We start from the raw sequence: 27,613 nt of genomic DNA, 5'->3' as shown, positions 1-27,613 counted from the left end.
AAAAAATCATTTTTTTCATCATCATATTAAGCTACAAGGGTTATGGCTCTGAAAATATGACGTTTATTTTTGGAGTATCAGGCTGACGTGTCAAATGGGGTCTCAGGGGCTCAGCTTTTCTTTCTTAATGAAAAATGTGGTAGAATAAATGGTGCACAAGAGTAGTTCAAATACAGTATACTGTACAGTATGTGTGAAACCAAGAGAGACAACAGCAGTACAAGAGTCTGTAGAAATAGGAGGGATCTCCGGGTGAAGTCATATTACTTTGGTGTTGAGGAAAAACAGGAAGGTGGTATATGAAGGTCAAGTATTCATGTTTGTCTAGACTCTACTCTACAAGTTAATAAACCACTTGTTGCTACTAAGACCACAGATTGAGGTAGATGATAGATGTGTCTTCTTAGCAGTGATCCAGAGATTTTCCTCTTGCTCCAGGATGGAGATCCAGTCAGGCCAGGCGTGGCGATGACAGATCTTGCTACGGGTCTGTACACTCACGGGGCAATAATGGCAGGTCTGCTGCAAAGACAGAAGACTGGAAAGGGGCTTCACATTGACTGCAATCTGCTTTCGTCTCAGGTATGTGATTTACTTTAGTTTAGTCCCAGTTTAACGGCAATTTTGTCTGCTTGTATTGTGTTGCTCACTTTTTAGTGTTATTTCATGACTTTAATGTGTATTGCAGAAAGTGGGAGCCTTTGTCTTTGACGGAGATGAAATGTTTATGGAAATGTATGTGTTGATGACTGTACATTATATAAGTAAACAAATAATTGATTTTGGGAACGGTACTAGTAATTTATTCTGTTTCCAGGTAAAAAAAAACAGGGGTTAATGCATTGTGGTGCTCCACTGTGCTTTACAGATTTTATTGATGAGCACATCACTTGTGGGTAGTTCAGTGTAATTTCAGTTAATTCTTAGTAAAACACCTGTGTTATGTTGTCCTGGGAAGTGAATGTACTGGGACTCCTAGTACAGTGGATAGTGGAAGATACCCTGCCCATGCTCAGTTAGCTCCCTGCCCAGAGATCGGCCACAAATGTTGGAGCTCTGGTGCTTCTCATGGCTCTTTTGCCTTTTTAGAAGTGGGAAGTTTGAGCTCAGGTATCGTCTTCCATAAAACTACTGCTGCTTTGGATAGAAAACCAATTGCGAACAAAAACAGGCAATCTTTTTATAGCTTCTTGATGTGTCAATTACAAGCTACCTTTGTGTCTAAGTCACTGTGTTTCATCCCGGGATCACAGATGCTTGTGGTAATGGAAGACCATTTCGTTTACTTCAGGAGTAATATAAAAAATGAATTTCATGAAAGAGAATGTTATTTAGCCTGCACAAGTGCCCAAGCAATGTTATATATACATAGAAAGATGTTTTCCACTCAGGTTTTAAAATATCACATTTGGATATTTTAGAATAACAATGATTTGGCGTAAGTGTGAAAGTGATCCAACAAGTTCTACACCTGTAATATCTGCAATTTTCTTTTGTGACATATCAGTTTGGGTTTTAACAAATTAAGGATACGTGACTGTGTAGCATGTTCAGTATTGAGTTTCGTTAATAACAAAACATGGTACAGTAGGTGCAAGGAAATGAGAGAATGTCCTGTGAATGTCGTGCTTCTGCAAATACTCTCCTTGAAGCAACACAGTTATTTTTTAAATTGAAGAATAATTTAGAATCAAAGGCAGGTTAGGTGATTTAATATTTGTAGTTTTGACCATTAGAGAGTTCACACAGTAAATACTGTAGGAAAACACCACTTTAAGAGTAAAAGCTTAGAAATACTGCACAAACGAGTAATGAGTGATTATGAAACATAAGAAAACAAACATAATGGAACCCTGGAGACTTCAGTGTGTTTGATGACAGGTTGTACATACAGTAGAGTCAACCAAGTAAATGGTGACAGTATAATTAATTAATGTAGAAATTATCTTCATATAACTGTATTTTTCTAGTACTTGAGAAAAATGTGGGTATGATTAAGTGTTTTAAAAAGAAAAAAAATTAGTAACATATGGTGAAGTTTCACTGTCTTCCTGTAGACTGTGGTGTAGTCTAATATACACTGGGACTAATGAACATTAAAATCACAGTCTTGTCTAATTTATTTGGAGAATGGACTCTTGCTCACCAAAGTTTGTGGATATGTTTTTTTTTATATATTCACCTGCTGTCGCACAATTTTCCATCATCCATCTCTCAATCTGATCATCCTGTTTATGCTGCCTTGCAGCTAGAAACAAGCCTGGAACAAGCACCAGCTGAAACACAACTGTTAACAATTTGGTTTCCCCTGATATATGAGATGTAGGATAATTGATATTATTGTCCTATGTTTCCTTCGTCTAGTCACCTGTAAATGGAAAAAAATGTTTCCGTGAAGTTGGAATCACTGTATATATTACCTTCAGAAGGCTTTCTTTTGTGCCAAGAGTGTACATTATTATTCACATGTGGAGACCTTTTCCACATTCTTTTTCCTCAAGTAACTCTGTTCTGGAAATAACTTTCAGAATTGCAGTATATTTCAGCAGCAGAATTAAAAAAAGCCAAATTGATGACCACTCTTTCAACAAACACCTTTTTAGGACATTTTAAGTACTACACTGGAGAATTTTTTTTTTATTCTCCAGTATGCCAGAGTAACAAATAGTGCAGGATGAAATCATTTCAAGAGCAAAAGACTGGGTGAAAAGAAATGAAAGGTGTTAGTTGACATTTACTTTGTGCCGGAATCAATACAAGCAAGGCAGAGAAAAATTGAAACAACAAGTCAGCTGGATTGACTGTAACAAAAAATATTTTCACTTCAATGCTATATGGGTGTTCTTTTTAAGTGAAGATGTGTCATTGTAATCCTAGAACTGTATGATCTTGCATTGTCCTGCTAGAAAATCAGCTCTTACAGATTGGCTAGCAGGAACAGAAAAGCTGTTTGCTTAGTCAATATGTCACTGAGCAGCATGGTTTTCCTCAGTCTGCAACAAGGACATTCATAGAATTAAAGAGACTCTTTCCTACATCATCATACAAATTGTACCTCTACCTCTTCAAGTGACTTGAACAATGCAAATGTCAGCACAATGCATTTCAGCTGGTACTGTATGTCACAGGCAAAATAGCATCAGTTTGTGAATAAAACACTGATAGAGCCCAACTGGAAAACACAGTACCCTGGCAGGCTGATACAATCAATAAACTTTCAATAACCTACTGTATAGTCACGTTGATGCCATTAAATATGAGAAACTTCTTACGGTGCATTTAATAATAATAATGATAATTGAAACTGTGAGATAAATATCTAGAAAGTATTATAAAAAGAATAAAAGATGTCTAGAGCATAAATGCTGTCATGTAGTGAATCATTTGTTAATTATTTTAGCTTAAGGACTGTTCTTTGCATTTATTTTACCTAAGTTACTTAAAAGGAGTGAAAACCTTTACCTTTAACATTAACCACCTGTTGTTGCCACATTGTCGACGCCTTACAATGCTTATTGCTTTAATTCAAATGCAAAAGAACCTAAGATTTTAGTTCAACTTTAAATCTTAACTGGTTGGAAGAAAAAAAATACAACTTTGGTTACTACTTAAAAAAGACCTGTTGTACTATGAAAGCCTTAAAAAATAAACTCTCCAAGGAAATGACATGCCGTTTCAAATCTGAAAGCTTGGGAAAACAAACACCTTTCTGTTACAACGGCCTAAAACAACCTTTTGTGTTTAGTTTTGTTGCACAGCGGGAGAGATGGAGAAATGCTCACAATAATAAATGGTGAAACTGTTTAATCAGATTTGCCAGTGTTTTCGTTGGTATCATAAGCAGTCAGTCTGTTTTTAGAGAACAGCAGTGGTGAGCAACTGTACTGTATGTCAAATACCAGTGTCCTGTGATATTTTATGGTACATGTTTATGTATTTTGATATAATCAAGTTTAAAAAATATACTATTTAATTTGTAGTCTACCCTATTTGTAAACCACAAGAAAGCTTCTCTCATGGGACAAAATCTTGGCCTTAAGTCAGAAGTGGGGGGTGGATGTTGACTCAGTAGGTTAGGTTGAAAGCTCAATTACTGCAGCAGTTTTGACAGTCAGCAAGCTTGAAAGAGAAAGGAAAGAAAAGACAGACTACCACACATACATTATTAATTGCTGTGTCCTGTTGATGAATGATTTACTTTAATGCTCATGTAAACATACAGGACAATCTCCATTTCTTGTATTGAAAACAGGCTTAGACTAGTCTTGTAGTGAATACTGTATAAAGAACAGAACGAGATCCACAACACAGCAGTGAATCGAAGGGAGAATGCATTTTGAAGGTACTGCATGTGATGCTTGAATCTTATATCAGAAAGTTGCTTAGTCATGGCAAGAGTTATGGCAATTTAGAGCTTCCCAGGATGCATAGGGTGCAAAGTGGGACAGCACATTTGCTGGGTACCAGTTCATCACTGGGCACTAGGACACGCATAAACAGGCACATGGTGGCACCAGCTACCCCAGCCAGAATGTTTTTAAAAGGGTGAAGGAAACTGAAACACCTAGAGAAAACCCACATGAACTTGAGGAGGACATGCAGACACCATACAGACCTCAGCCCAGTCTGAATTCAAATGAAAGACTTCATGGGTTTGGAACTAATGCATCTTTTGTCTAGTCATTTATATTCTCAGGCTTTGTTTCATAGTTGTTATACCAGTGTTTTAAAATAATAAAACTTGCAGATGCAATGTGAGATAGATGTTTATGCATAAAATGTGGAGATTACAAATGAATACAATAACCAGTGAGTCTGTGACCTTATTTCCTGAGAAAAAAAAATCCTAACATTAAGATTCTTAAGACTTTAGTCCCAAATTTAGCTTTGGGTTCACGGCTCCTCTGCTCATTTATTTCTGTTTCCTTACTGGAAGCACCTTTTATGTCTCTAGAAGGATCTTTTAGAGACATTTCAGATCTGTGTCCTTTTATTTAGTACAGCTGTATCCAAACATTTATACAGGACTGCTGACTGTGTGATGAAATATTGGGAAAGTTTGTTTTACAAATAACCTAAAATGTGAAGAATAGTTGGTGCCCTTAAGTACCGCAGTGCTGTCAGCACAGTTCTTGGGGACAGTACGTTGCTGTAGTAGAATGAATGTGTAAGTGCAAATTAATAGCAAGTCTTCCGGAGGTGGTTTCAGTGTCTTTTACATTGGGTTAGAGACCCTCACAGTCAAAGGCCTTTCGTTCTAATCTGAGTTATAATTTTTGTATTTGAGAACATAAAGGTCCTGCATCTAAACAGTGTCCTTTGGATGATACTTGTAAATAAGAAGGATGTGGGTTTGGGAAGTGGTTCTAATTATGTAATTGTTTTTATTCTTCTGTTGTGGTTCAGAATTCTTTGCAACGTTTTGTGAATATCCTTCCTGCATATAATTGTATCCAGGACTTCGTACTAACTACTAAGTTGCACTAGTTTTGTAAGTATTTAGTCTTCATTCCTCTTAGAGATGTATCACACTTTTTTTTCTCTTTTGAAAGTGTTGAGCAATCCATTCTGTGTCTATATTTAACCTGGCAAACTTGGCTTTGTGGCTTTCGAGTTTCCTAGTACACAGTTTTTTTTCTCTGTATTTCTGTTTTGTATGACTTTTGTTGTCCCTTCAGTTTATGCTGTGGCAGTTGCCTTATCATTTGAAATGACAGTTTTTGTACTGCAATCTTTGCAAACAGCCACATTACTTGAATCACCAAGAACCTAAGAAATGTTTGCTCTTACACAAGGTAAATTTGTCTCTATACAGCAGTGCTGCAGAAATATGAGAATGAGAAATTCTACTGGGATTGCAAAAGTGGTAGGATTCAGCTGGATTGTTCACTAGTGGAAAATCAAAGTGGAATTAAGTGGGCTTTATGATCTTTGATTGAGAAATGTGCAAACTGCTGTTTTTAAAGCAACATAGCACCCTTACAGGAAATCCTCCTATTATATTTAACATCTCTGTTTTTAATGTTCCTTTCCGTCTCACTCTTCTACAGACAGATCCAAGAAGACAGACATTTTCAGACTTAAATGCATGCTAACAGAGTTGTGGTCAAGCTGGCTATGAAATGACATGCTGAGCCAACATATTGTTTTTCAGTCGTGTGCATAAACACATTCCAGACATGTACAGTATTTAATGCCACAAATGTCTTGGATTAAAATATAATTTTTCTTATGGTACTCCATTTTTGTTATAGTGTTTTTTGTTAAAAATTAAAGCTGTCCTTATTTCTTCTCGTATTTACCTGTAATTACTTTCCTGTGTAATCTCTCTTCCTAGAGCACAGGGAGAATACTGTATATATGCATTCTCTCATACTGTATATTAAGAAAAAGGAGAAGGCCTTTTGACCAATCCAGCCCATTTAGTAGTTAATTGATTCAGGGCTCTAATCCAGCCATTTCTTGACAAAAGTCAGGTTATCTACTTCAGTTACATGGCTGGGTAGCTTGTTCCACACTCCCACGACAATTTGGGTAAAAAAGTGCTTCATGTTCTCATTTTTAAATTCACTTCCCTGTACTGTTCACGTGTGTCTTCTGGTTTGTTTGTTTCTCAAATATCCCTGTCTCAAGAAGTCTGTCCTCAGATTATACTATAAAGTAATGTCTGCTACTCTAGTACAGAAAACAGCAGTAGCATTTATCTGCCTCATTTTGTGCATTAGAAATGCTTCGTTATCAGGAATATTGGGACTGTGTGTTACAGTACTTTCAGAGATAAATTTGTTCATGTCCATGTAGTCCAATCTGTTTGTTTTGGCACTGTCAGACAGAGGTGGGCTTCAAAAACACTGACCCACTTTATTTAAAGCAAAATAAAAAAGTGATTAGGTACATATGTACACTTTGTGTGCAACACTATTCACAAAATTACTTAAATATGTTTTGTTAGCAGGATTTTGCTTTGATACAGTATACTACTGTTATAATGTGCTCTACTCAGCTCATTTCTCTACTTTTATTCATGCCCATAAAAAGGATTAATATACCTTGGTTGCCATGTACAAGACCTCCCATGGTACAGAACAGTATGTAGCATATTAAAGGAAACATGCACATATGGTAAATTATTTAAATCTAGTTAATTAGGAAATTATGACTTTAAGGTCTTGTCTGCCTGGAATATAGGAAATCCCATGATTGTTTTCTGCACTTACAGTAGGTTCACTAAACAAACTAGGGACTGGCCTACAGTATTATTGCAATTAACCTTTTATTGATAAAGCCCCTTTAATGTAATCCATAGTAAGTACACCATATTGATGCCTGATTGTACATGACTTGTCAGACCAGTTGTAACTGGTGGTTGAACAACAAATAAAATGATTTCATGCAGTATTTACATATCTAATAAAAAATGTTTGCGGTTCTGGATAATCAGTTCTGGAAACCTGTTAAGAGCCAGTAACATTTACTGTATATACACCATGCTGGAAACCAGCACATTTTCTATGCTATAACTTTTTAACATTTTGTTCCCAGACAATTTTGTTTCCAAACATATCATATAATTGCCTACAAACATCAACACTTATCAGTGATTTAGTGTCACTTTCCAGATTAATTCTGATGCTTTGTTTAAATATATTTGGCTTATAGTAAGATTTTGAAACATTATCAAAGACTTGGGTCTTGTGTTCATAGTAGGAAAAGCTGAAAATCTTTTAGTGATTAAAAATGGTAAAACAAACAGCTTGTGCTCTTGGCTCATGTAGTGTGTATGTCAGCATCTACTATCAGGAGTGCTTAATAGGCACATATTAAAGAGTTATTTTTAAGCCTCAATGATAATATACTTTATGAAGTGTTTAAAACATAAAAAATAAAACTGGTTTACAGACTTAACAGCATATCAATTTTATGGTATAATTTTGTCAGTTGTCAAATATTCCGAATTAGGAGCAATTCAGGAGTGAATTTTCAATAATTTCTATGTTAATGAAAGGAAAAAAAGGTTTTAGTGGTATTCCAAATATTTAATCTGTTGCAGATCCCATGTTTATTATAAATGGAAGTATTGGTGACTTGAATACATTTAGAACTTCCAAAAAGTGAAGATTCACCAATAGCAAAATCTCTGCAAAGCATCCTTTTTCTCAACAAAGAACATCAACTTCACTAGAAATCTTAGCTTGAAAACCACACTCTTTTCGTCACGGATCAGACATTCCCACTCAGTTTTCTCTGGATACTATCTAGTTCTAGAATATACGTCTAGTATAACGACAAAATCTAAGTAGGCACACCTCTGTCTTGTCTGATCCAGAGTTTGTTTGAACTTGAACAGTTTCTGTCCCCTGGATTCACTTGTGTATGGTTAAAGGTTGTGGACTTTTTGGAAAGCTCTTTCAGTTATTTCTTAAAAATTCACCTAAGACCTGAAAACCATGAAGACATGATAATTATACACAGGTTTAGTCTGTTAAAGAGTTCATTTAAATCAATGGGAACTCAGTTGGAATGAAAAAACAAAAGATTATTTTAACTTTTAAAAACTATAAAACTTATTATAGTTATATTGTTTTTGCTTTTCTAATGAAAACTACCACAAAGGGAAAAGCTTATGCGGGCCCCCTGCATTTTTACTGACATCCTCTTCATTCCCATACAGGACCTCCATTATTTATTTATACAATCCCAAGGCAAACAGGTACTGTAGGTTAATTGGCTTCTGGGAAAATTGGCCCTGGTGAGAGTGTGTGTCTGTGTGTGCCCTGTCATGGACTGGCATTCCTTCCAGGATGTATCCTGCCTTGTGTTCATTGCTTGTCGGGAAAGAAACATGTCCAGCGTGTATCCTTATTTAAGTGTATTTCATAAATAACTTGTGTGTGCAGTATTATGAGATAAAACACCACCAATTAAAATTGCATAGTGTTTGATACTGGCCATTGTCAAATCAATAGTCACATTTTGTTGTAAGCTTAAAAAATTAAAGTTTAGATAAAACCTAGGATTTTTCCATCTGAATATGTAGATGTCATTCATACATAGGGCACATGTGAAGACTTTTGAGATTCTTTTGTTATGAGGCAGTTCTTATATACACATAAGTGGTGATTGTAGTAGCACTTGATTAGGTGATAAAGTGACCTAGACTCTTTGAAGGAATGCATGACCTGGTTTAAGAGGCTTGTGTTCAAGTCTCTAGTATTTCTAATATCTCTTTCCTCTCTCACCCTCTCAGGAATTGATCCAGATCAAAACTGAAACTTACTTAGCTTCAGGAAAGCATGCTCCTTTGGAGAAAGGTTTTTCCGTTACTGAGTACTGATTTCAGTATAAGGAAATTCAATATATGACTATCTGAAGCTCTGGTTGAATTCTGATTTTTCTCTTCTCATTGATTAACCAGCCCTGTAACACTGCAAATCAGCTCAGTACACGTTTCTGCACGGGCTGTCAGCTCTTAATAAAATCAGTCACGCCTTAAATCAAAAGCGGCATGCTTTAATACTTTGATGATATTAGACTGTGATGCACTTTTTAACTCCTGTTATCACCACAAATACTGGCGGCAATTCATGCAACCATAACATAATTTCTTAAATTAATCGCTTTTTTTATCAATGAAAGAATATCACTACGGTATCTTACTAGCAAGTGTTTTAAAGTTTTGATAATTTGCTGTGCTACACTGTATTTGATTCCCATACCTTTTTACAGATTAGCCTAAATCCTTTGTTGTGAATGGGTATAATTGAACTTTGTGTTGTCATTTAACCCTTATGTGACAACCTGCCTAGGCTGGAATATGTTAAAAACAACAGTTTACTGACTGAAATATGCTTGGCTGATTAAATGGTGATTTGTTGTCAGGGCAACTAATATTTAAAGACCAGGCTTTTCTGTGTAATTTTAAGGAAAACTGTCGGGTAAGCACCCTCCATGTGATTTCTTTTATTTTTCTTGGAGTTCTTAAAACAAATATTTAACATCTAAGCAAGAAGATGCAAAGTTATTTTTGTATAAATGATGATGGTTGAGTAAGGGATTATATTTCGTGTGGATTGGGCAGAAGGAACTCTTTGTGGTGCACGGAGAAAGAAATTGGGGTTAATTTCAAACACATGATCTCTGCAATTAACATAATCAGCTCAAATTGGAAACACTTGAAAATCCAGTTTGGCATATCCGGAATGGATACAAACAAACTAAAGGAAAGAAGATTCCATCTCAGCACCTTTCTTTAAAAAACACAGGGATATGGGAATTGTGACTGGTTTTCATAAAATGGTGCCTTCCTCCAGTAGTACTTAATCCTACAACCAGATATTTTTTTTCCAAATTCTATCGAAAATTTCAAAAAGACAATAGTAATATTTGGTTGTGAAGTTCCTATGCCTCATATCCTGGCATTGTAAGCAATACATTATTACAAGGGCTACAGTTGTGTCAGCTATAACATTTGTGGACTTGTGGGGAAAAAACAGGTAAAAAATGAGAATTATGTGTCAGATTTATTTGGTCTTACTTTTAAAACAATTATATTTTTTGCTAAGCTTGTGTACATGGAATAATTTCATGCATCCACTCTCTTTAATGGCATAAGTTCATTTTCAAAGTGGATGCTATCTTTATTTAGGTTATACACTGTACAGGATGAGGTCAGAGTAAAAGGAACTTTTATTAAAAAAGCATGAAGTACATTGGTGTCAAACGATGAGCAAGTTGTTTGGTAATTTGACTTATCTCTTGTGACTTGTAAGATAAGATTACAGTTTATAGACATGTATTAGCAAAATATGTCAGCACTTCAACTGCAATTCTTGATGTGGTCACTATCACAGTTAGCCTTCCTGTTATTCAAGCCAGTGTAACAGGTCTTGACACGCTCCATGTCTTTTAGAGGCCCAGGAAGACTGATTAGTGATATGAGTTTGCAATTCAACCCACATACTGTAAACACCACTCCTATCACAGCAAAAGAGTCACTTTAGAGGATAAAAATAGTAGCTTTGATACCCACCTGAGCAACCAGATTAACCTCCGACCTTTGTCAACCCAAGACAAAGTGAACTGAGCCGAGCTACGGCAGCATGTCAGAGGAGACGTGTGCATCTTTTCTACAATGAGTTTTTCAATGCTTTTTTCCCCTTAAAATCACAATGTTAGGATGCAATATGTTGATACTGAAGAACTATATACAATTTGCAAATCCAGTTGCTTGAATGTTGTATTCACTTTCATATAGTGTAATATAACAGTAATTAACATTTTTAATGCAAAAAATATTCCTTTGGAATGCAACCAAAGCATTAAGATAAACAAGCAATAAGTAAAGAAACATCATTGCCTTTGGTATCCAGTCATTTGAAGCAAGTTGTACATGTTCAGTTTTTTTCAGGTTTTATAATTGTGGTCATGTTTCTCCTATGACATTCTATTTTGCATTGTGCGTTTCTGCATATAACGAATATCAAATGAAATGTATCAATTAAAACTGCAACAAGTTCACAAAAACATTGTATGGGTACAGTTTATTCATTAGGCTGATAAATACAAGTCATCAACAGGAGGGGCTGAATGTGACAGGTTTGTAGCACAGTTGTGTAACTGGAATGAATGCTTTGCACCAGGTGGATTCTGTCGTAATCTTTTCACATAGTCTGGACTAGTATATTCCTACGTTGCTGGTCTCTGAGACTTAGATGGCATGTCATCTCACGAGCTCAGTGGGACTCATGTCTGGAGAGTAGGGCATCCACAGAATGACTGTGACATTCTCATCATTCTCAGACTTAGTCTAGCCCCCAACATACTGATAGCATGAAGGTGTTATTCTCTTGAGAAGTGCGGCACACAGGATTCATTTTGTGTTTTTCTTTCTTGATTTTCATTTTGTTTGACTTACCATGGTCATCTTAACACATAGTCCCGATCAACTTTTTTCCCCAATGAGGAGATCCTTAAATCAAATTGATACCAAAATTATACAAAGAATAGCCACGAATACATAAACACACAAATACAGTGAGTTGTTATTTTTCTAAAAACATACACAAATGGAGTGAGATGTTTCTATGCTTAGAATATGTCCAGCACAATGTTTTTAAAAAATAATTTCATTACATTGGGGATAGGATGGAATGTAATGTGCCTTGTTACTTCACACTAAGTTTATAAAAATATCCAGGCAATTAAGTTGTATAAATGCAAAATAGTGAATATTGCAGAAACCAAGCCATTTTCAACCCTTTGTTGTTCTATTTAAAGCTCTAAATATTTGAACAAACCAGAGAAGTGTCCCGTGCTTTCACAGAGCAGAAAAAACAAACACAAGTAAACAATGAAGACATTTTGCATTTTAGTACAGAACAATAACTAGATTAAGTTACAGCTGACATTCTGTAACATTTGTAAAGATGTATAGACTAAAATGCTGAGCTGGTAAATCTGATTTAATCCCTAGTTGAAGCTGGTATATATAGTGAGTGGGACAGGTTCTGTTTTGCCGTATGTCAACTTTCTTTTATTTCTTCATGTTTATTAGGTATCAGCTGTATTCATGTTCATTGGCGCTTTTTAAAGGTGTTAAAGAAAAGAGGTGCTTAAAGAAAACACTTAAGTGCTGCAAGTATCGGTGAGATGTAAGTTTCTTTTCCTACTGAAAAGATAGTTTTGTAAAAGTTTTCTTTGTTTTGTTCAAATATAGGGTATAAAAAGTCTAAAACTGATATAATTGTCGCTAATTATTATAGCTTGACTAAGCCAGCATTTTCCTACACCTGTGCACCTAATTCATTTTAGTGCAGAAGACTGGAGAAATAGCACAGAAATGCTGAACAGTCCCCTCACTGGAGATTGAATCCATATGTGGTCATCTTGAATGGTTTATTTAGGAACGTGAAGGTGAATAAAAGGGATTTCTGTTGTGCCTTGCAATGTGCTGCACTTCCCTCTGGTTTCCCAAACCAGAAATCATCCCTTTTTGAACTGTTTGCCTGCGGTAGAGCTGGATACATTTAATGTTCGCAGCTTGGTGCCTACATTTTTCACAGTAAGAAAGAGCAATAAAACTGTTGGCTTTTACCCATTTGGGAATGATTCATATCTTCTGATATTTGGCTGTTGTGACTGATTGGCTCAACAGCTCTGGCAATGTCCACCTAGAAGATTTCTATATTTAACTAGTTGCTTTGAAGACATGATTAGACTTTCCTGTGTAAACATTTTTTACGTGTATTTACAGGCAGAATCTCATTTCACTTAGTGAGTAGTAATAGGAGTGTTCAGGTCATTAGAAATGTGTCCTAGGACTTTGTAAGCCATTCTTGATCATTTAGTCTAACCAGAAGCTTGTTAATCATGAATATCTAATTAACGGGCTAAAATGTACCCTGATGTAGATAATGCATGTGACAGATGTCACCCCACTGGTACTCTAGTTATTTGATAGCCATTATTAGATAGATAGCCATTATTTAGATAATGATAGTCCTTTGATTCTACAGCTCTTGTTGTGGTGTTTGGTACCTGAGTTGGTGCCCCTTTCCAGTCAAACACTCTGACCTTTGCATCATTACTGGCCTGTGAAGTTGAAAGTTTGTTCCCCTGGTGGCATATAGCCATGCCCTCTAATGATAACTGGGTCAGAAATATACTGTATTTGCTCATAATAGAGAAGCTCTTATACACTGTATCCCATACAGTATTCACATGAGACATGTAATATTGCATAGCTGGACTTCCTCTCTTTTTTTGAGAGCTTGTCTCATACACCTTTGTAACATCTATCTCCAGGCTGCATCATTTCCATTGCCCAAGGCTCCCTTCCTTGTTTCTTTTATTTGGTTTCTCTTGGTCTTTCGTCTTTTGTGTTTCTAACCTCGTTAAAAACACTAAAGGAATCACACATATGCCACTGGGCATGAACAAGCATCGTAACATGAAAACCTGTCTGTATGTGCAGTACTCTTCTGAATGCCCCAGATTGTTTTGAAAACAATTAGACAGTACCACCAAAAACTGTGAACAATTACCTGGATAACTGATTAATGATTATTTTTAAAACAGCATTGTATTGTTTGATTATTAACTCGGGTTATTGCATGTTAAAAAGATTCAAAATGTCAACTGGGTTTGGAATGCTGAAATGATGTTTTGTTTTGTCCAAGCATTTGTACAGTTACTTGGTTGCAAAATACTGCATCTGCAACAAAAATGCAGTAGAGTAGAATGTATACATAAAGTAAGGCAAAATTAATGATATAAACAAAATAATATTTTTTTTTACCAATTATATTATATTTTTTAGAAAACCATCAAATCTAAAAACATCTAAAATATTTATGAAAGATTTTCCAATTGTGGATATGAAGTATAATTAATAGGGTAGAATAATTAATGCAACGAATGCAATAACATTATTTAATGCATTAATCTTGTTTTGAATATTATTAATATTTCAGTTGTGGTCATCATGGTACCAAAAGAGCCGTATACAGTACGTCTGAAAATACTTTAAGAAGAGCATCTGAGTCTCCTCACAGCTGGTTTCTTTCAATATACTAAGGAGTATGCGTAGATCAAAGACCCTTTCATTGCAATGATAGTAATTGCCACAGATCACTGCAATTGTATTGGAAAGTTCTTTTAACCAGCTTGTGCCTAGTTATTCTGGAACTATTCCGGAACAATAATCATCGTTTTTAATTAGAAACAATCAGAAAAGATTTTTAAATGTATGGAAGTATATAAATAGCAGGAACTCAAACTAAAACATTCTATAATTAAATATGATTATTTAAAGCCAGTTGGCATCGTTGATGTGCTAAGGTTTACAGCAGTGTGGTGTGAAAAATCTTGTGTTTTCATCTGGCATTTTTCCTTTTTTCTTTCCTGGAGATTTAGGAATGTTTTGTTTAATTCGTGCTGGCATTTTTGTCAGAGCCAGGCTGGCTTTTGTAGAGGCTCGATGTTGTCCAGGGTTCAAGTATTGGTTGCACTTGATGGCGACCTTCACACAGAGTCATATTTTGGTGTAGAGACATACTTTTCTCCCTTCAGAAGCAGTTGTGTTTGTCAGCTATGACAAGATTTCATCATATGACAACATGGCTTTCCTAATCTATGGACACACATTTTTTTAAGTGTACTTGCTAACTGAAACGTTTCCCAACCTTTGCTCTGTCTTAGTGTAGTTTAAAAAAAAACCAACAGCTCTGGTTATTTGGTATCTAGATAATGGTAGTCCTTTACATTCTTAAAGCATTTGCTTGCTTGCCTTACTGTGTGCCCTCAAACTGTGAGATATGTAGCCTGAATAGAATATTCTAATGGCGCAGTGGTTAGCATTCCTAACTCGCAGTGCTGGAGCCCTGGGTTCAATTCCCAAGGTGCTTTCTGCGTGGAGTTTGTACGTTCTCCCCATGTTCCTGTGGGTTTCCTCTGGGTGCTCCGGTGTCCTGCCCCAGTCCAAAGACATGCTGATGGGTTAATTGGTGTCTGGGGAAATGTGTGTGTCTGTGTGTGCCCTACTGGCATTCCATCCAGGGTGTTCCCATCCTTGCATCTGTTGCCTGATAGGCTCCAGCTTCTCCACAACCTTATATTGGATAAAGTGGTTAGAAAATGGATGAGTGGATGGACTGATTGTATCTTCCTTACAGTACAGGAATAAGTAAAGGTTTATTCCATGCTGAAAGGAGAAGAAAAGAAACAACGTTTCAACTGTGTGGGGCCTTCTTGTAAAAAACCTTTACCTGTTCCTGCATGCTGACACAGCCTCCTACGTGAAATCCCTCCTTACAGTACTATGAATGAAGAACACGCGTGTCATGTCTTTTCTTCCGGCAGGTAGCGTGTCTTACCCATATAGCAGCTAACTATCTGAACGGAGGGAAGGAGGCCCGCAGATGGGGCACGGCTCATGAAAGCATCGTTCCTTATCAGGTACTAACGGCGCTGCACCTACAGTATAGAAAAACATTTTGAACATTTTTTTGCTAAGAGTAATAAAATAAAACATCATCAACACTAGCAAAAAAATATAAATGACCAAAATCCACAATTAAACACATTTTGAAGTTAAGGCACAGTGTCCGCCCATGTCATTGCTGTTTGTGCTGTGAAAACAAAAATAGGGGTGTACTTGTTCACAGTTTTTCAACGCAGAAATTCCAAGAATGCAAATGAACGTGACCCAATGGGATCTAAGGATGCAGTGTTTTAAACAAAAAATATTAAGATTTGAAGGATATTTAAGTATGGGCATTGAATCATCTTTTTGTTGATAAGGTCCCATTTTTAAGCATCCAAAATGATAAATTTAGTGTAATTGTTGCTATAAACTGGTTATGTGTATGTGGATCCTATTGTGGACTTTGAAAATGAGTAAAAGTCACATCTAGCTGTATAAAGCCCTTTTAGTAATACAGTAATGCAATTTGGTATTCACATAAAGTAAGCCTTGAACCATGAAGGAAAAAGGCTTATAACAACCTTGTGAACAATTTATTTTAATCATAGCTTGTGAGAAACCACAAAATAACAGAGAACCTTTCTCTCCCTTTTTTGGAGGAAGTCCCAAGTCCAACTCCCTAATGATACACCATAATAAAACTGTTAATTGTGCAATGGGTCGCAAGGACTTTGGTATTTAACATGGTAACTTGCCAAATTAAACAGTGTAAATCTTGTCTTGTCATTTGCATTACTCTAGAAATCACAAATACATGTTGTTGAATAAAATAGTAGGAATAGTGTGCAGCACAACTGTAAAAGCAGACCAAAATCAGTCTAAAGGAACACATAGTAAAGAGCAATAATTTTATTGTTATATTTTAGATTCTATTTTATTTGACTGATTTAAATGTGAAAGAATTAATCTCCAGACCCTTGTTTTTTTTAAAGTATAGTATTGTTAATTCATATCTGGTCAAGAAATTGCAGTCCTTTAGTCATTTGTGAAGAGTTACACAAATTTGTATGAATGCTAAAATCTACATATTTGCTTAAGTGTACGGATATGTCCAATGAGCACTATTTACAAGAGACATCTGTAACTGTACTTGTAGTATATTTGGGATCATTATAAAGGAATTAACATAACCATTACTCAGGCTCCTGTTCTGTGGAATTGTAGTAGCGGCTTGGTTTTTCTTTGGTTAGTATGCCTCCTAGGTTAATGTGTTTTCCAGTCCCAAAAGCAGAGTCCACTTCCTGTGTTTCACAGATGCAGACATTCTGCATTGTAAAAGCTTGAACTCATCTGACGTTAATACTCATGTCTACTGTTCTAATGTCCAGTTTGCAGGAATTCCTTTTTTATTTATTGCTAAAATAAGTTATAATAACTATATGGGACAGAGTCACTTACAAATTTTAATAAAAAAGTAAGGGAAATAATTTACTTCATAAAAATGTAGTCTAGATGTGATTCACTTATATTGTTTTTAATCTAAAGGTTAATGTTTGAATGTTTCCTATGCAAATTGTTATCATAGCATGTTAAGTGCAAAACAATAAGCATGGAATAACATAAAGTCATAGTTAAAGTATTGTGAGAATTACAGTCTCCTTAAAAATGTGCTAAAACTGGCTAATGATTAAAGATAAAAGCTTTTGAGGAGTTTAAGGAGTCATTAAAAGCTTAAAGAGTTATTTCTTAAATCATACTCATAAATATCAATGTGCATATCAGTAATGGTTCTTTTTGTTAAGCAGAGTTTAATTTTTTTTCTAGTAGTGAGTCTGAGAAGAAACAAAAAGAAATAAGCTTTGTTTCAGTTGCAACTCATTTAAATGGACAATTTGAGGAATTATGCTACTGATGTAGAGGACAAGGTTTCAGGGCTGAATGACCAGGCAGCAGAGATATTTACATTTATTCTTGAAAATATTGAAAAAGCAGTCATAAACCACATCATTGAAAGAATAGGTGCCTCTTCTGGAGGGTAACAGCTATTTCTCAGTAATTTGAGATTTTGAAGATATAGCATGTAATGCACTAGCACAAGTAAAGGTTTATTCCCAGCTGAAAAGAGAAGAAACTGAACCATGTTTCAGCTGTGGAGCCTTTTTGGGGTGTGACGCAGCTGCCTACTTGATGTAGCCTTCTTGCTGTATTTGAGACGTTGAAAGTCCCCTTATTTTCCCTGTATTCTTGTGCACCATATATCCTTTCACAAATGGAATGATCAAAAGCTTAGGAAGTCCTGGATTTTCACCAGTTTTCCTAGCCTTGTCAGTGCCTCCATTCACTTTCTCAAGGATTTTAGGTGACTTAAGGACAGTAGTACAGTACGGATGTGCATAACAGGGGTTTTGTATTTCATTTGCACAGAAGATTTATCATTGAAATTCTCCTTGCAGAGTTAAATCCAGTGGCAGCCTGCTAATTGCTACATTATTTTAGAAAGCAGAAGTAATTATGACTAAATAAGTGCTTCTGAGGTTCCCAGTGTTTGTCTTGAAAAATAATGAGTGAGCATCTGTGTCAGGAGATCACAGAATGATATCTCACTGCCTTGCATGTGTCTTCTATCTTGACTGCTGAATAAGATAGAAAATAATTTTAGTAATCATGTAGTCTTTTATGGGTTTTCTTTGCAAAAAATAAAATGCTTTTGACAAACTTATTACTCTGAAATCTTTAACATGGTCAGGGTCAAAATGAAACTAGTGTAATTATCATTTTATTTCTTTTATTATTATCTTTGTAATTTGTTTTGCTTTCTAGTGCTTTTTCAATATTTGTCGTTACTCTTGTAAACTTTAAATGGTACCTACTGACCTGATTATAATACACAAATATATGCGCAATTAACAAGGATAAAGCCACTTTGTATTATTAAGCTTATATATTGTAGATTTTTCAGGCATCTATAGGAAAACGGTACTTTGATGAAACATCTTTAGGCAACCAGCAATTGTAAGATATTAGCAATAAAGACTCTAGCCTCTTATAACCTATTATATTTACAAAATGTGTGTTTCAAATTGGGCAGCACAGTGGAGCAGTGGTTAGCATTGTTACCTGGGATCTGGGTTCTATTCCCAGAGTGCTATCTGTTTGGAGTTTGTATGTTCTCAATGTGTTCCTGTGAGTTTCTGTAATGTGATAGGGTGTTTTACATATGGATCGGCCTGTGTTTATAAGCGGATTTCTGTATTCTTGGCAAGTGATAAAATGTGTTGTCAATGACCTCTGAAGTGCCGCAGGTCTGAAGGAAATCAAAGCACTCCTCTTCCATCTGGATATTGATGTTTGGAGAATTATGTGTTCAGTTTCATTATAATTTTTTATTTTAAAAACCAGTTGAAAGGATATATGAAAATAATTATTAAACTAATAATACAAATACATATGGAAAACATGTGGTAGACAAATTAAAACGTGCTCTCTCAAAAAGAAAAGGAAACAAATGTATGTCAACTTTAGGTAGCTGAATTATTAATAGGGCTCTTCATAAGAATGCTGGCACATAAGGTCCCTAGATTTGTACCTTTTTGCTCTTCATTTCTTAAATGAAATAATTCCTTGGTGAGTTCACTGACAGTGTTGTTTTTCAATGTCCCTAAAAATTTAAGAGTTTATTTTAGATCATCTCCTGGACTTGACTTATCCAACATATTGAACCGATTGCGTTTAATCTTGATTGGCTAAATGGCTTCGGAGTTTAAATTCTGAGCAGGTAATCCTGTTTGCACTTCACAATAGAAGAATCTAGAGCAATATCTTCATTATTAGGTTGAAAGGACATTACATCAACATCAAGGCACAGAAACTTTCACTTGCGCTGGACCGAGACAAACAGTTGCAAGGAACATTGCAGTCACATGTATTGGCACCATGTGTGGGAATGCAATTGATTCACCTAGAATTTTGTTGCTACTTGTTAGGATGAATCTGTGTATTCAATTATTTCTGATAAGCACCCATTATTCACCCATAACTGTGAATATTACATAGTTATTTATTAAATAAAATTAATACATACTATTCTTTCAAATAAAGATTAGACTGTGATCACTGTTAACACTGATCATACTGAAATATGATCAATATTATGTTAATTGGGCCAAGCCCCCTCTACAAATGTGCACATACTTAAATACATTCTTAAATTCTACACACTGTTACTTCTAATCACTCTTATGATCCATTTCCTGTTTTATATATGTATATAATTTTTTTAGCAATTTTTTTTTTCATTGTAATGTGTTGTATGTTGCACTGCTTGCTGCTTAAAATGCTCCCCTGGAGATGAAAAAAGTGTCTTGACTTGAAATATTCCTACTGAAAAACCAAGATAAGCTACCTCTGAGAGTGAAAGCTCTCAGATCATTTATTTTTGGTCCACCAAAGACCTTCTTATGATCAGTCAAAGTGTTTTTTAAGCCTTTGCAGTGTTAAACTTTAACGTAAAGCCCATAAAAAACAGAAAAGCCAGTATTACTTGAAACGTTTTGTCCCACTATGCATATACAGTAGGAGTCTTGAAAACAATTCACAATCATCACAGCACAAAAAAAGCAGATACAGTAATTGCCCTAGTGTGCATTGATAAAAAAAAAAAGAAATACAATGCTGAAAGCTAAGGAAACTGCATAGTTTCCTTCAGGGCCTGTATATATTGTATGAACAACACAGACTCCTTTTTATGACCCAGGATCAGATCTGGAGGCTCAGAAATCTCAGTTCCAAGTTCTTTTGCAGGGGCAGAATGCAGAAAATCCACGTCGTTCTTAAACATGTCCTTGTTGTTGGAGCAGTTTAGAGACTATGGGACTACCATCCGAACATTACAAGAGGCTAGGTTCAAAATAATGATAATTATGCATTGATATTATTGGGAATTTAAACTGTTGCAGTGCGTGATGCACCATTATGGTTAATGTCTTCTGCATATTTTTTTAAATAAGGCACAGGCACTCTAGGTGATGTTTTTAAAAGAAAGAGCATTTACCAGGAGAAGAAATTGTCAAGCCAAGGACAACTTGGAAAAGCTTTTTTAAGTTCGGAATATTATTATAACCCATGTTGCTCTTCTAAAACCTCCTTAAAGGCAGATTTTGCTTGAGGAACGTTCTAGAAAAGCCCTTCAAAAATATTTTTTTTCTGTTCTCACTTTTCACTTGGTCGAGCCTTTCCTGTGAGCGCTTACAGTTTATTTTGTTGGGTAATGTTCACAGTGGGCTCCTCTATCATTTGAAGATGTTCTACCAACACATCTGGCATTGCTTGTTTATATTTCACAGTATATTGTGGCCACACAGGACACCCAAACAGGAAAGAGAGGAAGCAATTACCTGGGAAATGTGTAGCACTTTAACAGTGCTCGTGAAGTGCTTGTAAAGGAGATTTAAAAAGTTTACGTTCTTAAGGAGTAATCATTGGCAGAATTAAGAAAAGCCTCCAGTTTCTGAAAACTTACCCTGCTTAAAAGTGAAACGAACCTTGATGGGCCTTGTAGGCAATCTAGACAACCACAGATATTTCCCTCATTGGTTAAGTCTTACTTAAGGAGCTTACTTTGGGAGGTCGCGATTCTTAACTTTCTTCTGGGATTCTTTCTGGGGACATGGTGGTAAATCTAATCAAAGTATTGGGTGAAACAAGTTGGTGAGTCTCAAAAAGCACTTGTAGATATCCTAGATACCGTGACCCCATGATTTGCCACCACTTTGTGGTAAGAGTGACCAGATGTTACACCAATGATTTATGGGCATGGGCATGGACTCAGTAAAGGAAGTAAACTCACAGACTTGGTCTTTAACCAGAGAATCTCGCATTCAACAACATAATTATATCATAGACTTACAGGGAACTGTAAACCATAACATTGTGTAATACTAAGGACAATGGTTAGGAGAAAGATGAGATATCTTTCGGCTAGATCTGCAAGTGTTTTCCCAAACCTCATTGCTTAATTTTTGTAAGCTCTTACCTGTTTTGTTGCCTAATTCATACTGAAGTACTGAAACATCTGGATAAAGTTTAGCTACTAGTAATGAGTGAAATGGATTGAATGCTCTCCCATTGTTTGTTTCTTTTCGTGTTTTGATTAAAATGTTTAATATTTGGAGAAAGTTTCCAGGTTTTTGTTTACAAAACAACAGAAATCAGAGTCTATGGCTGAAAGATATTTCACTTCCATTGTTTTGGAACAAAAACAGTATTATAGCTGGAAATCACCTCAGTTTCTGTATTATGGAATGATCATGATGAAGGACTATTACATTGCTGTAATTTACCATAAACAGAAAACGATTGTAACTGTGATTTCCCGTATGTCTCTGCAACAAACATGGATAATTTACAGAGCCCTGATAATACCCGTTTCTCATGTATTTTTAAAATCAAGTTAAGATGGCTAGGTGTGACCATCACAGAAATGATCTTGCCAGCTGTACTTTCTCTCTTTTATGGATGTTTCAGATAGTTTATTTGTCTTTTCCACAACCTCCTGTCTTAGAAAAATAAATTGTTGAGTGAGGAATTTTGGCAATCTTGCCTTTCTTCCACAATTCCGCAACCCATTACCACAGCATACTTTACCCTCAGTTCTGTAGTCAGACTTGGACACTTTCCTCTGTAAACTGACCTTTATTGGTAGCATGTACAGTACTTTATCTCTAGGGTGGTTGTATGAATGAGGTAAAAATCATTTTTCTCTAAGGTGGTTTTATGAATAAAATCAAATCAATCAAGACAAAAATCATGGTGTTTTACAAGGGATACAGTATATGGAGCATAAGTATATCCCTTAAAGTTTAAGCATCAAGCAAGTAGAACAAAAAATGTAGTAATTTTTTGTGTTTTGTAGAGAGAAGAAAGACTAATATCATTGTCTTATTGCCGTAAAAAGCAGGAAAACACTAATCAAATTTCAGACTTGAAGCAAAAATAATGTCTTTTGGATGCCATTAGCAATAGGCTTTTACTGTTAAATGAAGTTCCTTTTGTTCTGTTGAATCATATTTAATCATTGTGAAACAAGGACAGCATTTGAACATGTGTACTGTGAACCTTTGGAGTGGAGAAGAGATACTAAAAGCTGTTTAAAGGCAAGACCGGAATTGCAATTGTTTTCCTGAGAGGACTCATTATGCACCTTGAAAATAATATTATTGATTCAAATCATCTATGAAAAGTGATTATTTTAGTAAATGACAAACATAACTAATTTAGTGTTTTGCATGAACAGCATCATTAGAGGACCTGTATTTGAAACCCTGTACTCTTTACATTGGATGCTTAAGCCACATAGTCCAGATTTTGATGAAAATAAAAGGCACAACATGATTTAAGCATTAAGAGAAATTCTAAAGACATTCATTTAAGATTTCTTTGAAGACTGTAATGTCTAATGTCTTCCTATGTCTTTTATTAGTATAAAAATAATAACAGGAAAGATTGTTATGAAATTATTTTTAAGGGGATTATTTGCTTGGACAAAATAATACATACATTTTATAATCTGTATCTTAAACTCTAGTGGCATTTCTTGGTTTATTATTAGTGAATAAATAAGCATTTTCATAAACTCTTAAATACACATTTTATCTTCTTAACTGTTGTACTTTATTGTAAGTTAAATGGGCTAATTAGCTATCATGAACATTCAATAGTGTTCCTATTTAAATAATTTAGTTCTCTCAAGGGAACAATGATTATTTTTATATTAATATATTTCTATGAATTAGCAGCTTTCTAGATCTAATGTATGAGTTATGACCTTTTACATAAAAAGTAATAGGAATTTAATTTTTGTTCAGCAAAATTTCACTTTATGCATAGTTTTTAAGGAATGAGGTACCTATGTAAACTGAGAGTTACAGTAGGCATATATGGTATGTACTGGATTTCAATTGGCAAGATGTAGGATAAATATAATTAGAAATAATATAGAAATTATAGAAATAATTAGAAATGATTAGCCCATTTAACTTACACGAAAGCACAACAGTTAAGATGATAAAATGTGTATTTAAGAGTTTATGAAAATGTTTTATGTTCACTAATAATAAACCACGCAGTGGTGGCACTGTGGCTAAGGATCTGTACCTGTGGCTGGAAGGTTGCTGGTTCGTATCCCATGGCTGGCAGAGGAATCCTACTCCGATGGGCCCTGAGCAAGGCCCTTAACCCCAACTGCTCCCGGGGTGCCATATACTGTAAATAGCTGGCCCTGCGCTCTGACCCCAAGCTTCTCTCCCCATCTGTGTGCCTGCTTATACATACAATATATTCTGTATTTAGTCTCTGTATGTATATTTTAAGGTTTTAGGGTAACTAAATACACTCCTTACAAAGATAATTATTTTTTAGTCTTTTTTAGAGCACAATGCAGAAAAAAATATATCTCTTGTATTAGTAACTCACATGAGCATGGGGAGTGCATGCAAAATCCTCACAAAAATGTTCCCCAGCCTAGTATCAAAACCAGTGCTTTGAGGCAGGAGTGGTGAAAGCCAGCTACATAATTTAACTTAATTATTTTAAATGTTCTTCTGACTATGATACGCTGCATACATTTTCATTCGTTAGAAAAAACATATTTGTCAGGGTGTCTTGTTCAATTACTAATGCAAATAAGTCTGTTCAAACTTGAATTTGGAACTGCAAAAGTTCCTTGAGGGTTTGGAGAGGCACGGGTCTCGCCTTATGTTAGAATTAGCAGATTTTTGTTGCTTTAAATTGTGATGTAGAATCACCAAAGGCAAGTAATAAGTGGCAACACTTGGCTATTGTGACAACAAAATAAGTCATGAATGTATTGTATATATAAATGTATAGTAATTCACCACCAAAAAATGAGAAATCAATATACTCTTTGCACTGCCAATGAGCAGATTAAACATATAGTACAGTATTTTATACACCTGGTTATATTGAGCAGAGAAATATGTCACAGCAGTGATATGAAGGAAAAGTATATTGAGTTAAAAAATGAGTAGTTTGTGTAGAATAAGAAGTCATGCCAGTGTAATCCACTTTATTCGTTTGACTTGTTTTGGATAGTTACTGTTAGTATGTAGTTGACAATTAACATGCATGAACTACTCACTAATAATCTAACAAGCCAGTATAATTAAGAATTAACGGCTTTCCGTGTTCCATTTCCCTTTGTGCTGTGCTGGTGCTTTGGTTTTTTAATGTAAAATGACCAATTATTAATTATAAACCAATGTAAATTGGAGTTTACAATTATACCGTTGCAACCTTGGTCTCAGTACCCATATGGGGAGAATGATGAAGTGCAGATATTCTCTTTTGACTTCAGAACAGTTGCTGTTTTGCTGGGAACCAAGAGAGCTCTACCAGGAACTCCCAACACTACCACCGGAGGCACTGGTGGATAGTGTAGATTATCATTGTGAAGAGTATTTCGATTCCTCATAATTGGTGGTCAATTATATTTATATAAACAGTACATTCAGTACTTATTGTGTTATCTCTATCACAATAGCCATGTGTTGTCGTTTTGTACTTGCCTTTGGCTGATTCAACATCCCAGTTAAAAGTAACAAATTCTAACATGTTTGGTGAGACCTGTGTCTCACTAAACACTGGAGACTCTGAGCCAATAATGCCTCAGTAAATATGAATTAATTAATAGAAAATCAATTAATGCATAGTGCAATAGTAAAGAGAAATTGCCTGAGATCTGAGATTGTAACTGGAGCTGAGACTCCAAACTGAAGTTAATTGAAAGCACGTGCTAATACTGAATATTTTACTGCAATAATTAATTTAAAAAATGTTTTTCAACACACAGTCCACAAGCTCCTGCAAAAAACAGAGTGGTCATCAGTCTCCAGAAAAACAGATCCTTTAAAACAAAACTGGATTTTGAAGTTACTCTGGAACTTTTGTTAAATAGATTTCAGTCTTTCGATAGAACAAATGGAAAAATTCCATTCTTGTAGTTTATTTTTAAATGCCCAAAATTGAGTCAGTAGCCGTAAGTTGATATAAGTGTGTCAACTTAGTTGTGTGCATTTGCTGAAAAAACTACATGGTAAAATAGGTTATTTCTTGGTTATATTAAAAGCAAAGGAAATTTCTTGTAACACAGCTGTGGTTTTTCATCAGGCAACAGAATAATTGTCAAACTGGAGCTTATTGATAAAAGCAAAGCTGTGTAACTATGACTGTTTATTGTCAAGTTTATACAGAATTTGTTCAGAGTAAAACTGAAATATGCTTCTGTTCTGATCAACCAATGTTATCAGATGTTGTTTTCAGAACTAAACGATTTCTACCATCTTGTGATTCCTGAAAGGTATTGATCTAGTCAACACAAAGCACAAAGCACAACTTGAAACACAGCTTGAATCAAGTGAATGTGGGTCACTGGTGATTTTAATAAACTGTAAGTGTTCGATGTTTTGTGTTTTGTAGCTTGTTCACTGGAATACTTTAAACAGTGATAAGTTGGCCTCTTACAGGAAAATGACCAAAATAGACCTAGATAACACCCTATCAATTATAACCTTATTTTTGTTACAAATCTTTATTTATAACATTTTAATTAAGACTGATTTTGGAGACTGACAGTGCTGTTAACAAGATGTTTTAAAATTTTAGATAAAATGGTAATAAGTAAAATGGAAATAGTTAAAGTGTTTACTTTCCTGTAGTTATTTAAATATGTATTCAGGCAGTATGAAAGTACTTGGGCCAGAAGATTTTGGTTTTCTTTCATAGTATTACTGCACCTTTAACAGAAAGAAATGTCTGACTTCACCACCCCCATTGGTACTAACTAATGTTTAAACAGCTGACATTAAGGTAATGCCATGAGCAAATTCAAGAAAGGTTGATGCAGAATGCTCTGTTTAGAATTTGCCTGGGCTTAAAATTCATTTCAAGTTCTTGATAAATTTAACAGACTTGTAATCCTTTTTAAAATAATGATTGGAGTTCTTGAGCAAAAGTATGTTTTTTGTATCGTAGTGTATTACAAAACATTGAGATCCATTGATACTTTGGTTAATCATTACCCCACTGCTTTTACATGGAGCATAGTAAGAGCTCATCTTGTGGGCTGTGTTCCAGGGCATGCCATTCACATCTGCCATACAGCCCTTGTGCCTCACCACATACAGTACTTTCACCAGGTTTTATAGTTTTATAGACCTAATCTAACTGGCCCTTGAATCTAAGTGTTTGGGACCAGAGTGTTGAGGACTGTTAGCACAGCTCTTCAAATACTAGCAATATTAAAAATGGGGGTGTTAACTTGCTAAAGCCTGGTGATTTTACATGTCATTATTTGTTAATGACAACCGTGCCTCATGTAAAACTCTGAGTCACCTTGCCTCCCTGAAACTGAAGATATCTCTATTCCATTTTTTTGTTGTTGTGTTCAGTCTCGCAGATAGTTTTGAAATTTGATGGAAAGCACTTCTATTTTTGAGGGCTGGGTTTGGGTGAAAAGAGAGTTGTGTCCTAATTCTGCCTAAGTGGTGTACTGTGTCTAAGGAGTAACCTCACCAATGAATTTTGGCAGAAGGAAATGGAGTAATATGAAGATACTCTACCATGGCAGGCTCTGAATGGTATAGTGCAGAAATAAATAAAAAAATGAGCAACTTTAAA

General features: G+C 35.3%; 1 protein-coding gene across 2 annotated transcripts in view; it reads left to right on the top strand.

The window, feature by feature from the left end:
* Nucleotides 1–27,613, top strand: part of sugct (succinyl-CoA:glutarate-CoA transferase) — a 202,023-nt gene that overhangs the window by 28,778 nt on the left and 145,632 nt on the right. The window contains exons 8-9 of one of the 2 annotated variants that reach the window (XM_006634415.3): nucleotides 439–582; nucleotides 15,859–15,954. In XM_006634415.3, the coding sequence (XP_006634478.3) occupies nucleotides 439–582; nucleotides 15,859–15,954 (240 nt within the window). The remainder of the gene's footprint in view (nucleotides 1–438; nucleotides 583–15,858; nucleotides 15,955–27,613) is intronic. The other variant, XM_015354585.2, reaches the window with a different exon arrangement.

The sequence above is a fragment of the Lepisosteus oculatus genome, chromosome 6 (assembly GCF_040954835.1).
Source record: "Lepisosteus oculatus isolate fLepOcu1 chromosome 6, fLepOcu1.hap2, whole genome shotgun sequence".
Taxonomy (NCBI): domain Eukaryota; kingdom Metazoa; phylum Chordata; class Actinopteri; order Semionotiformes; family Lepisosteidae; genus Lepisosteus; species Lepisosteus oculatus.
The sequence above is the reverse complement of the archived record's forward strand: the minus strand, read 5'-3'. Positions and strand labels throughout refer to the sequence as shown.